The following is a 13,223-nucleotide window of genomic DNA, read 5'->3' as shown; positions in this document are numbered from 1 at the left end:
GTAACAGGCAATTATATCATTGAAACTCTCACATGAAACGAAAGGGGTTTAGAAAATGTGCAAGTATTACATTTATTGCAAATGTTATGCACCTTAAAATATACTAAAGACCATGAGACCATATATAGTCCTCACTGCTTCGGTGCTGCTTTTTGGCGAAAAGTTAAAACACTGATTGGTCCCGAGAAGTATATAGATTTTGTGATTCTCCAAAAATTGTTCTCCAAAAATTAAATAAAAATGTTTTTCATTGAAAGTAAAGGTTTGGCGGAAACTAAGTGTATAATAGGCTTATACAGTATGTATGCTGTTACGCTTATTTTATATAGCCTAGTCTAGTGTTTTTATGAATAATTGAAAATATAGTGTTTGTTTGATTTTCTTATATTATGTATAAGTATATAATTTACTTTACGATGTGTTCCATGTCCTTTTCCGCATTAAGCACCCCAGCTAACACTAATTTTCGCGTTCCTTTGCAGTTTATTTTCTATAGGAGTTTTAACGACTTAAGCTCGAAGACGTCACTGCTAATTCACCAGTGTCCCATTGCTGGTCCTTTATCCCTTTGAGACGGTCACGCGCTTAATGGAGATAAGAGAGATAAATGTGCTTCACTACGAAGCACATTTACATTTTTGAGATGGTTACCAGTCTTATCAATCCTTACAAAAATTGCAAGCCCGTGCCTTTCGCCTTTGAAGCCAGAGAGAGAGAGAGAGAGAGAGAGAGAGAGAGAGAGAGAGAGAGAGAGAGGAGAAAATGCACGAGTGTGTAAGTGTAAACTGGAGGGGGTGGGGGAGTGACGACATCACGGACCTATAGCACAGTTCGCCCCAGTGGAGAGGATCCGACACACAAGCCCACCGAGCTCTCGCTGGCTGTTACTGTAGGCACTAAATCCGGCTTCGCAATGCATCAGTGCGGCGGCAGGGTCTGCATTACCACCGCGCTTGTCTCGCTGCTTCTGGCTGGGCTGGCGAGGGCGACCTCCGATCCGTTTGACAACCAGCTGGGTGACATCAGTTACTGCAAAAAGCAATGCCTGACTACCGTCATAAACAAAAGCTTCATTAAAGTAAGTGACACATGATCACCATGAAATATTCTGCATTCACGTGGATAAAAACGACAAGTCGCTTAGTGATGCTGTCTAGTATGTTATAAATAAAATCTGTCTCATTGCGCTGAAACGTAACTAGTGCATTTTCCAAGCTATTTGATAATGGAAGGTATCCATTTTTAATCGCGTATAGCTAGGCAACCTACTTTGCAATATCAGATGCTTAAAACAGGCTGCTTTCTAAATTATTTGCCTTATCAAAGCAATTAGCATACGCATGTTGGCGTAGACAGTTAATGCATTCGGACGCTACTTCTCGCGATTGACACTGACATGCACTGATCCCAATTTTTTTGGGCTATATGACGCATTTTTTGTTCTCTGCTTGATGAAAATGGCACAGGAAGCTTTCTGTATGAGGTGTTTCTCCGTTTGACATAATCTCTGAGGTCCTTTTGTTCAGTTCTTAAATCTGTATTATTAATAAGCATTAATATATTTATCAAAACCAAACGGATTTCAGTTCTTTTGGCAACCATCGGTAGTGTTTAACTGCGAAAACGCGAAACAGAGGCTATTAGTCCTGGCATTGGGGAGCTTGGAATCGATAGCCTCACACCGACCACCAGAATTTTTTTTTTTTCTTTTTTTGCGTTAGCCCATTTTCCTGCCTCTGCATTATTTCCACTTCCTGTTTGTCAAAAATGGGAAGCTTGTCATTTGGCTTCTTTCGAGATTATGACACCCCAGTCCGAATGATAACATTAGACGGCGGCCAGCAGAGCTCCACAAAATATTTAGATTTAAATCGATTATTCCCAGGAGCGCGGCGGCTGTAATAGAATATGAACTTGAATCTTGGACGTGATCATTATTTGTATTGTAAATTGTGCATTTGCTGCAGTCATTTGTCAGAACTCTTTGCAATTAAAATGGCTCTTCAGTTCTGCAGCTGCAATATCCTGCAGCAGAAAAAAATATTTAAACACTGTCCTGATTGCAATTCAGACGTAGTGGGAAATTTACAGAAACGATGTGATACTTAAATTGTATTTTGCATGAATAAGGTTGGTAATATGCGCTGGAAGAAATGATTTCCTTCACGCGTAATAATGATGATGTATACCGTTTGGTTTCCGAAAATATCGTAATGAAGATGCGGAAAGGGATCGCAGACAGTAAATATTACGATTAATCGCAAACATTTTCATTTTTATGAGTGGAGACATGGTTTTAAATATAACGATGTAAAAAATATAACCAGGTAGCGATGTGTGTTTATTAACATTAACTGGTAACCAGGCCACTCGTCCAAAGCGCTGTTCGTTTCGTCATCTGCAGGACTCCGTACTGAGCGCTTGTAACCGTGGCTGCCGGCTCTACTCCATCTGTAAGTTTGTGAATGGCAACGCGGGTTCCAATGCCAGCAAGGAAGAATGTCAGGGAGGTAAGAAAAGGGGCTGTGTGGGGCATATTGAATTAAGAACTGTCACTTACTGTCAGGTGATTGACTAGCAACTGACTGCACAGTGGGATTAGAATGGTGTGGGCTGACCAGAGGGTCAATGGTCCAATCATTCCATCAGTCTGCACAGCGAACCTGCGGGGGGTGTAATGGGGGATCTTTGCTTCTATGTGCACGTGCAGCTTGCCAAGAGGCGTACACTCAGCTGCTGGAACAGGAGGGCTGCCGGAAGGGGTGCGAGAATCAGCCCACGGCGGCAGAGAGCGAGAGGAGGAAGGTGAGTCCTCCCCATGTTCACCAGCACCAGCATGACGTCATTTCGCTTGGTACATCGGCCCAGCAGCTCTGCAGGTTTACACCTCCTTTGACACATTGCCTGGAAGGTTTCTTTGGGGCAGCCGGACACATTCTCACCGTTCAGCAAGAGTCACCAACTTTGGTCAGCTGGCTGGAGTGAGATTTTCAATTCCAGACGAACTCCACACACATCCACATACATTTACACGTATGTAACAGTTTTATTACCTCGTAAATAGTCTGTAGGGTTTGCAAACTGTCCCAGCGCTTGTGAGGTAACTTATCTTAGGTCTTTAATGGAATAATATAGATTCGAATTAAGATTTCTTGCACGAGCGTGAAAGTCTGAACGGGTGAGTGTCAGGCCTGATGCTTGAGAGTTGGCAACCCTGAAGACTCAGAACTCACGCTTCTTACATATGAGTGTCCAGCTACAGCAATATAAACCTGTGGATCGGAACATTATTGTAGACATTATTGATGTCATTTAATATGTTTGGCTGAAGATACGTTGATATGAATATGGTGCTGAAATATGTTTTCCGTTGCACATGCAAGTTAGTGCTACACCGCGGCTTGTGCTGCTGCATAAATCTGCTGTTTCTGCATTGCCACGGCAACCGGACAAGCTAAAATGAAATTATTGCAGCGATTCAGGGTGAAGGCACTCACGGCTGTCTTCTTCTGATCTTCACCGGTCACTCCAATGGAAGCTTCCGTATCTCTGTGCCAGGAGCAGCTGCATGCAAGCCTCACATCACCAAGCTCAATGCAAAGTGGATGTCTAGCAGTCTGATAGACGTGTAGACTGTTACCTGCCTGACTGCACTGTGCCAACTGTAGTTTGGTGGAGGGGGAATTATGGTAAGAAGCTGTTTTTCAGGGCTTGGGCTAGACCCCTTAGTTCCAGAGAAGAGAATCTCTTAATGCTTCAGCATGCAAAGACATTTTGGGCAAATCTATGCTTCCAACTTTGTGGGAACAGTTTGGGGAAGGCCCTTTTTGTGTTCCAGCCCCAGTGCACAAAGAAATGTCCATAAAGACATGGTTGGGTGAGTTTGGTGTGGAAGAACTTGACTGGCCCACACAGAGCCCTGATCTCAACTTCATCAAACACCTCTGGGACAAACTGTCCAACATCAGTGCCTGACCTCACAAATGCTCTTCTGGATGAATGGGCAAAAATTCCCACAGACACACTCCAAAATCGTGTGGAAATCCTTCCCAGAAGAGTGGCAGCTGTTACAGCTGCAAAGGGGGGTCCGACTCCACTTTGATGCCTATGGATTTATAATGGGACATCATAAAAGTTCCTGTAGGTGTAATGGCCTGGTGTCCCAATTCTTTTGTCTATATAGTGTAGCAGAAATGTGCAGCATTTGAATCATGTATGACTAGAGAGCATTTGTGTTCAGTGTCACTCTATATAGCATGAGTGTGCAGTGTGTAACTGCAGAGCATATAAATATACAGTGTGACACTAGAGGGAGTGAGTGAGCAGCATGTACTAACATTGCATCAGTGTATAGCGTGTCTTTGTGCAACGTTATTGTGCAGTGTGGTGAGAAATCTCCTTGCCTCGTGCAGCTGAAAGCCCTGATGCGTCGCTCCAAGCCGTTGTCTGTCATGGACTTGCTGTCTGGCTGGTGTAGCGACATCGTCAGCTCTGCCCAGAGTTTCATCTCCTCCACCTGGACGTTCTACTTGCAAGCGGACGATGGAAAGGTGCTCGTGTTCCAGGTGAGGCAGCGCAAGGTGAATGCAGTTAGAAGTTTGCCCAAGAAACAAAGACAGTGTTCCAGCTCTTAAGCACTGCACCCCTGCTGGTTGGCTGGGGTATTTCTATACATTTCTGCACCGCTTTGGGTACAGAGAGTACTTGAGCTGCTTTGACTGGACGTAGTGGTGAGGGATAAGGTATTCCTGTATGGTGGTAGTGGTGGTGGTCGGGGGGGGTTTGGCACTGCAGGGGAGCACTGCAGACAGCAGACTCAGTGGGCCCTGTCAGCTGCGCTATCTGCAGACCCCCTGCCGCCCACTCCAGTGGACTGAACCAATGAGAAAAGCGTGTTCATGGATCGAATTCGTAATCCAGGTGATGGCAAGCAGGGTCAGTGTTGCGACAGGAGGGTGAGATGCTGCCATGGTGATCCGGCAGCGGTGCGAGAGGAGGGGGGCAGCGTGGGTTTGCGGGAAGACAGAGTCACGCCGGCCGTCAAACCGGCCTTTGGCATGTGGAACAAATTAGGCCGGAATGCAGCAGGCTGCCTGATTGCAGATGGGTTAGGGGGGTTCGGGGAGGTTGGGGGGGCGGGGGACCTCGATGTTGGCCTCTGATTGACAGCGCTGCCAGATGTTTGTGCGGCTTCTGCCCCAACCCGCTGTTTAAGTTGTGAGCAGCATGAAGCCTGTGTTCTGGTAACTCTTCTCATCAGGGGCCCTCAAATGAACTAGAGAGGAGCGAGATTCAGAGCCAGATGGGTCTCAGAGTCGCAGGTGCGTGAGCCACATTCCAGGCCCGAACCTCACGGTGGTCTGGATCTTCTCGGAATCGCGGGTTTGCGTCTGACTGTCCTCTACCCTCTGGCCTCCACCCGCACAGTGATCAGGGACAGTCTAGACCATCAGTCTCGAAGCTGGAGTCCAGATATCTGGTCCTGATGGTGTAACCTCAGCGATTTTTGGGAAAGCAGCTTGTGTGGGCTTGAAGGGCGTATCTCGTTTGAGGTTCCCTGTCCGCTCCAGCGCTTGGAGAACCTTGTCCAGCCTACTGTGGATCAATGGGGGGGTTACCATCCTGCGAATGACCAAGTGAGGGAAATTGGATCATTTGGAAAGATTCCACTACCCCCCTTAACTTTTTAAAGGGTGTGGGGCACCTTTGGGCATGCACTCCAGTAATGCATGACAGATGTACATCAGCCCAACTATATCTGTCTGGAGCCTGCGGCCCTGGCTTTTAGGCGCCCCCCCTCCCCCCTGCTCAGCCTGCTTCTGCTTACCCAGGTCCATCTGTGGTCCATGTGGGGTTGGTCCATTGGAACTATGCTGGGGGGGGGGGGGGGGGTTTGGACTGAAACGCTCCAAAAAAAGATCTCCTGGCTGCATCTCGCTGTGCTGCCAAATCAGAGGTGACCCATTAAAATGAAGCTCGCTCCAGCTCATCCGCCTCCTTTCGGATCCGGTTCGGTTTCCACTCCACATTTAACAGCTGCGGATATCTGCAGTGACGACAGTAAATCTACAGTATAAGCATTTTCTCTCAATGCTAAGGAAGGGGCTCAGCTTAGGTCAGGATCTGAGCACCGCGTGTACGTTTTTGCACGGGTAGGCGTGACCTGTCGCAGCTGCCGTGTTAGTATGATAAATACCTGCGTACACGACAGAAGCCGCAGTCACTGCGGGATACCTGCGTCGCTACCCTCAGATTTCTGTGCATAACAGACTACTCCAAAAACTGCAGGAAGGCTTGCATTAACAGCAGGTACCTCAGTTCACATCTCACTCATTGCATCGTTCTGAAACAAGTATTATCATTCCTCGCAAACACATTTTCAAATTGATCTTTAGAGTTACTTACAGGCCTTTTGCATAATGAAAAAGGAGTAGCAAAATAAACCAACATGATTACGATTCCATGAAACTATTTATTTTTTTCTTCAGTGAGAAGCTTCCTGTGGACATGAGAGGGTGTGCATGTGTTGGGTGCAGGTTGGCTGCCATTTGAAATGGACTTTGAAAACACACACCAGTTCCTGACAGGTTTCCATGAGCACCACATGGCTATTGTGCTGTAGATGTATCCCAGTGCCAAGGGCTAAAGGTCAAGAGGCACAAGCAAGCCCCCATCACATTTTAATCCACCTTCCTGGAGACTCAGATTCAGACCTGCTAGGCGCTGATAATCGTCTTCTAGTCCTGACCCCGAAAGGGCAGGGGAAGGTAGACGGGGGGTGTGTGCTATCCCAAAAGAGACAGAAGGAGGGCATCTCTCTGAGCATCTTCTCCTAAAGCGCCTCCCCTCTCCTTTGTCTCAGTGGCCACAGCTTTATTTATGGCTGCAGCAGAGCTTGTATTTCAGAGAGGAACGAAGGGGATATTTTAAGGTGGAGCAAAGGAGATATTTTAAGGTGGCGTCATCTAGATATGGGTAGCTGTCTCGGGAATTCTCCACTTTTTACAGATAAATGCAGACAGCACAGGAGTTCCATTGCATACAAAAATCTGCCTCATTTTTTGCCTTTCCATTCACATTTTAGCAGTATTTTAATCCTCTGATCATTCCATAATTCTGACATATGTCGATTTGTGGTTAATGTGTGTAACGGAAATGTTGCTTACTAGGCATAGTACTGCTTAGTTTGCACTGTGATCAGAATGGTGCAGCTTCAGATGCTGCAGGAGATGTACCCCCAAATATTTAATTTCGCTTAATTGGTCCCTCCTTTACATAGATCTTTGCCTTTAAATCATTAAAGTGTGTTACGCCAATATTACAGTTGCCCCTACCTCATTGTACCCATTGTATAAATGGGTAACGCATCCCTGCTCACAGTCACTGTAAGCTACTTCGGATAAGTGTCTGTCGAATGATTGCATATAGTCCAACTCAAAAAGTAATTGCACTGTTGTGCTGTTCTATAAAGAACAGACATTTCGACATGTGACTCTTTTCACTGCTAAATCAAGAATGACTGAATATCAGAATTAGCTTTACTGGCCGTTTACGTTCACACTTGCAGGGAATTTGTTTTGGCACTGTGCTTCTAGTGATATATACCAACCAGAGAATACAGAGTACAGTGGAACATAAACCATCTCACAATCAACTAGCAACTTACAAACAACATCAAACAGTAAATGAGTTAAATGTGCAGTGTATGGTGCATTGCTGGGTAGCAGTGGTACAAAGTGTGCCGTTTTGTATATACGGTGCAGTGCTGGGTAGCGGTGGTACTAAATGTGCACTTTTGTATGTATGGTGCAGTGCTGGGTAGCAGTGGTACTAAGTGCGCAGTTTTGTATATATGATGCAGTGCTGGGTAGCGGTGGTACTAAGTGTGCATTTTTGTATGTATGGTGCAGTGCTGCATAGCAGTGATATTAAATGTGCACTTTTGTATGTGTGGTGCAGTGCTGGGTAGCAGTGGTACTGAGTGCGCAGTTTTGTATATATGGTGCAGTGCTGTCTAGCAGAGGTACTAAGTGTGCACTTTTGTATGTATGTTGCAGTGCTGGGGGTGGTGTGTTGGTGCAGTGGTTAGCACTGTTGCCTCAAACCTCTGGAGCTTGGGTTGAAGTCTCCACCAGGGTTCCGTGTGTGGAGTTTGCATGTTCTCCCCGTGTTGTCATGGGGGTTTCCTTTGGGTGCTCCGGTTTCCCCCCACAGTTCAAAAACATGCTGAGACTAATTGGAGCTGCCAAATTGCCCACTGGTGTCAGTGAATGGTGTGTGAGTGTGAGTGTGAATGGTGTGTGAGTGTGAGTGTGAATGGTGTGTGAGTGTGCCCTATGATGGGTTGGCACCCCATAGTGGGTTATTCCCTCCCTTGTGCCCATAGCCTCTGGGATAGGCTCCAGACTCCCTGTGACTCTGAACAGGGTAAGCCGTTTCAGAAAATGGATGGGTGCAGTGCTGTGTAACATTGGTACTAAGTGTGCAGGGGCATGTTCAGGAAGGCCACTGCTTGCGGAAAGACACTGTATTTGTGTCTTGAAGTGCTGTTTTTAGAGACCAGAATCTCATCCCAGAAGGGAGAGGCGGAAAGCTGTGCAGTGCGAAGGGTCAGCAATGATCCAGCTTGCTCATTTTCGGACCAATATACACGCAGCCCCTGGGTTAAGAACGTCTGACTTACGGACAACTCGTACTTACGAACAGACTACCATAAAACTATCATATGAAAAATTCAAGTCGAATACAACGGAATGTAATAACGAACTGCTTTGTGACATTTATGAAATTTTGTACTGTATTGTTATTTTTCGTACTTATCTACAAATTCAACGTAAAGACAGACTTGGGGAACGGATCTCATTCGTAACTTTGGGACTGCCTGTATATACTCTACATCTTATACTAACGCTTTCTGGAGACTGACCCTGTGTGTACTTAATATACTTAACACCACTCTGTATCAATGTGTAATTCTGTATAGGGAAGGTTCTGGATCACTGCAGCCCTTATTGGAGTAATTGATTATTGAAAACAGACGGATGGATATGAGCAGTATGCATGACAGTGTGCCCCCACCCCGCCCACCCCCGAGCAATGGCCGCTCTCCATCCTTCAGAGTCAGCCGCAGATGGAGTACTCCTTCCCTGAACTGCAGACTCCTGGGCTGGAGGCGGCGGAGAAGCCTTGGACCCCGGTCAGCTCCAGCACGCCCAGGCCTCACACGGGTGGGTATGCAGGATTCCCCCCCCCCCCAGATATACAGCTCTGGAAAAAAATTAAGAGACCACAACACAATATTTTGTTGCACTCATTTCTCAATTTATGCATATGTATCTGTGTAAAATATACACTGCTTTTTGCAAAACTGCAGTCTGGATCTTCCATGCTTCTTATTAATGAAGGGCTTCTTCATTGCTTTATGGGACTTCAGTCCTGCTTAAGGAGCCTGATACACACTGTCCTAGCAGTGCACTTCACACCACTTCACGCTTCCCATTCCTTTTGATGGTCACTTGATGTCATCCTCCGATTCATGAGGCACTGCTGAATAAGTTGACGGTCATCTCTGGCAGTAGAAAGTTGCTTTCCGCCGTTTACCTGCCTGGTTTCTGGTCGTTCCCAGTGTCTCCTGCTTCACCTTATTCTTGTGTCATGCTGTCTGAGAAACTTTGAACCTGGAAGCAGCCTGCCTCACAGTGCAGCCTCTGCCAGCAGAACCACGAGTAAAACGGGATTTAAAAATGCAGATATTTAAAAAAATATAGAGTGAGCCCTTAATTTTTTCCAGACCTGTATCTGACATGCTTCTTCTGTGTCCTGGATTTTATGTTTAGTATGAAGCAGGTGCGAGACCAGATGGGAACTGAAGCACTTTACAGGGCTCTGTTTCTGAATGCAGGGGCAAAGGACCATGGAGAGAAGACCACCAGGGGAGGGGGAAAGGGGAGGCGCAACGGACAACGTGGAGATTCCCCTCCCGCAGACCACGATTTCCTGGGCTGCATGTCACGGTAAGGGACCCCCCGTTATGGGGCCCCCCATGGAACCATCTGTTATTTTAACGACCAAAATGGCTGTGATATATGCAGCCAATCAGGAGCAGAGTCATATATCCTCAGCAGGCAAAGGACAAAGAGCAAAGGGCAGGGGAGTCATTAGCAGTTACAGCGCCACCTGGGTTCCCGGGGGACACACAATAGTCTCTTCTGTTCAGTGAATGCCTGCTTGAAGAGGCCCTTTCATGCGCAATATGTAGAGGTTTTTGCCCCAAATACCTCCCTTAATTACATAATTAGCCGCATGCCTTTGATGTTGACATTTTGAAGCACATTTGAAAATCGCAGCCATTTTGCCATGTGTTCAGGAAATACCATGTTTCAGTATTCATTCTCGAGGAGGCGTATTAGTTTTGGATAACTAATCCAATCCAGTCTAATTAATAGTAATTGGTACCAGTTGTTAAGAAATACCTGGAAACATTAATCCGTGTGGTTAGGTTGGTATGAAAGCCGGCCAAAGCGATGAGTGACACCTCAGCCCTATTTAATCAATCTGCCTATGGCCTGTGCCCCCCCCCCCCCCCCCCCCCCCCCACAGACGCTCAGGCCTCCCCAGGTGGATCCTAGCTGCCTGCCTCTTCCTGTCAATCATGGTGATGCTGTGGCTCAGCTGTGCCAGTCTAGTCACAGCTCCAGACCAGCGAGTCAAGACACAGGTTCGGACTGTGCAGCTCCGCCGTAGGGTCAGATGTTAGTGAGTTGCTGTTGGTGGGATTGTTTTAGATGGGACACAGTAAGGGGCTTTCATTTAGGGTGTGCAGGGGCCTGGCTCATGCATCTGCATGCTACTACCCATCCCTGGTGTGTGACGTTGTCTGTAACACCAACCCACCATTTTCATTTTAATGAAGCCTGTAAATTCTGTAACCACCAAAGAAATCGGTATGAATTAATCAGCAGATGTTTTTATTCATGCATTTGTTTGTCCCAGCTGAGCATCAATGGGGACAAGGAATTCTTGGACGACATTGATAAAGTCAGCCCTTACCCCTTGACCCCGGTCATCGCCGTGGCCATCAGCCAATCGGATGAAGGCCAGGAGGCGGGCCCCCTGCCAGTCAAAGTGGACCTGGACAAAACCATTCTCTGAGACTCCAGTTGGTTTGGTCCTTTATTTATTGATGTGGAACAGTTCCCAGTGCTATCTCAGTCTTTATTTTATTGTCAAGAAGACAAAAAAAAAAAACCACACACGCACACACAAAGAAAACATGCACGGCATCATTCATTTGCTTCTGTTTTCACGGTTTTGTCCTGCTGCAGTTGTAGATTTTCTGTGCAGATCACGTAGTTTAGTCCCTTAACTGAGAAAGACAGACTTGCCTTGATTACCAGCAAAGATGTACTATATATGATAGAGATGAAAACTCCATTAAATACATTTTGTAAACTGCAGAGATTTGTAGACGCGTATATGAAACCATAAAATTATGGCTTGTTGAACCGTGGACAAACTTGGATCTGAGAGGGAGACAGCAAGACCAAATCACTGATTCAACAGGCTAGACTCTTATATTTTACTCCCATGAATGGAACTTGTGGTAGAGCAGATTTGTGTGTTGTGATTTAAAAAATATCTTTGGTCATTCAACCACAGATTGGCAGTCAGGGATGTAGTGAACTGTGATTTTATTTATTTATTTATTTTTTTGCTAACACTGAACATAAGTGCGAAGCGATAACGAAATACTCCAGTGGTGAATATTCAGTTCCGCCATACAATCATAGTAAACCTAGCTGAAATAAAATGTTTCATGACACATAATTACAGAATTAGATGCTGCACGGTTATCAGTCTGTCTAGGCCTGGTTGAGGGCTTGTGTGTGTTTTATATGAGTGTGATTCACGCGTCTAAGCTAGGCTGCACGAAACCGAATTAAAATGCTGTCCGCGTACTGGACATCCGAACAGGAACTGTACTGTAGGCACTTATTTATTCATGTATTCATTCAGGATCAATAAGGAGACCGGCCGCTCCCGGCACTCCAAATTATAAGTTTGATGCCCCAGAGATTAACCGAGACGCTTCCTGCATAATTTTAATTTGTGGTCTGAAGGCTCACAGCATTCTCGGTAACACCGATTCATCATTTAAAATGGTCGAAACATTAAAGTTAGCAAAGTTAGTGACTGGAAACGCCATCGTCAAGGCGGGAAGGAGTTTCACCGAAAGAGTGTTTCGATCGATAACTGTTGAGGGCGAGGAGCGTTTATTTCTGTCGAAATTCAGCTAGTAGAGGCACTAAGCCTGCTTATTGTATTCACAGTTCTACTGAAACAACTGCTTTGACGCGTACGCCAAATGTTTTGCAGAACACATACAAATACATATATCCGGAAAAAAAAATCTTGCTTTTGTGACCAGGTCGAAGTGTTGAGTTCTGTGTTTCTTTAAGTGCTGTTTTTGTCTGCTTTTTACGTTTCATTTTACTCCTTAGTGTCTAGCAACAATGCATGCGTGTTTGTTACGACAGTATAGATATACAATATCTGTCAGATTTTGAAGGAAACAAATATGAATATGGTGCTTTGTATGTTTCTGCAAGATAAAACTTGAATAGGCTGTGTGATAATGTAAATCACTAAGAAGAGAAAACGCACACGTAAAGACAATTTGAAGTCATGCAATATTCAATAAGCCCACTGGCTTGGTGCAAGGTCACCGCTTATGTTGAAAGCAAAAAGTCCTATTTAACCATGGTCGTTTTTGATTAAGTTAAACAAAATAAAGTGTTTTCAAAAAACACCCAACAATGCGTCACTGTCATTATTACAATATATTTCTCAAATAACTGCTGTTCTTTTAATATAACTTAACATTACACACATACATAAAAACGGAGCTGATATGTTCATAGGGTCATTTACGCATAAGCCATAGGTGAAGTCAGTCCCCTGGACGGATGTGGGTGTATGTGATGTCAGTCATGACGTTTCTTTCTAAGCTACCTATAATTATTTATTTTGGGTAACGTAGCAAATAAACAAAAAGTGATCACCATCATGTGTGCATTTAGAGATCAGCAATTGTTAACCTTTCAGACTGCTGAATAAAGTACCAGATGTTTTTAACTTGAGACTAACAATAAAAAGTCAGTTGAGTCTGACATATTTGTCAACTAATTTTACATATCACACATGTCCAAATCTAAGTTCAAATG

At 45.2% G+C, this 13,223-nt stretch overlaps 1 protein-coding gene across 1 annotated transcript; it reads left to right on the top strand.

Moving 5' to 3' along the window:
- The first annotated feature begins 772 nt into the window (after positions 1-772).
- On the top strand, positions 773-12,808 carry LOC111836599 (transmembrane protein 59-like). Its single transcript, XM_023798022.2, has 8 exons — positions 773-1,078; positions 2,405-2,510; positions 2,711-2,805; positions 4,413-4,565; positions 9,119-9,227; positions 9,902-10,013; positions 10,600-10,717; positions 10,993-12,808. The coding sequence occupies exons 1-8, from the start codon at positions 914-916 to the stop codon at positions 11,149-11,151; spliced, it is 1,017 nt and encodes a 338-aa protein (XP_023653790.1). The 5' UTR covers positions 773-913; the 3' UTR covers positions 11,152-12,808.
- The last annotated feature ends 415 nt before the right edge of the window (positions 12,809-13,223 follow it).

Source organism: Paramormyrops kingsleyae, chromosome 21, assembly GCF_048594095.1.
Source record: "Paramormyrops kingsleyae isolate MSU_618 chromosome 21, PKINGS_0.4, whole genome shotgun sequence".
NCBI classification, from domain to species: Eukaryota; Metazoa; Chordata; class Actinopteri; order Osteoglossiformes; family Mormyridae; genus Paramormyrops; species Paramormyrops kingsleyae.
The sequence above is the reverse complement of the archived record's forward strand: the minus strand, read 5'-3'. Positions and strand labels throughout refer to the sequence as shown.

Excerpts from the sequence above, each read along its gene's own strand:
- LOC111836599 (XM_023798022.2), top strand. The coding sequence starts at position 914 with ATGCATCAGTGCGGCGGCAGGGTCTGCATTACCACCGCGCTTGTCTCG. Across the intron at positions 2,511-2,710 it reads CAAGGAAGAATGTCAGGGAG|CTTGCCAAGAGGCGTACACT; the intron begins GTAAGAAAAGGG and ends GTGCACGTGCAG. Across the intron at positions 10,014-10,599 it reads TTCCTGGGCTGCATGTCACG|ACGCTCAGGCCTCCCCAGGT; the intron begins GTAAGGGACCCC and ends CCCCCCCCACAG.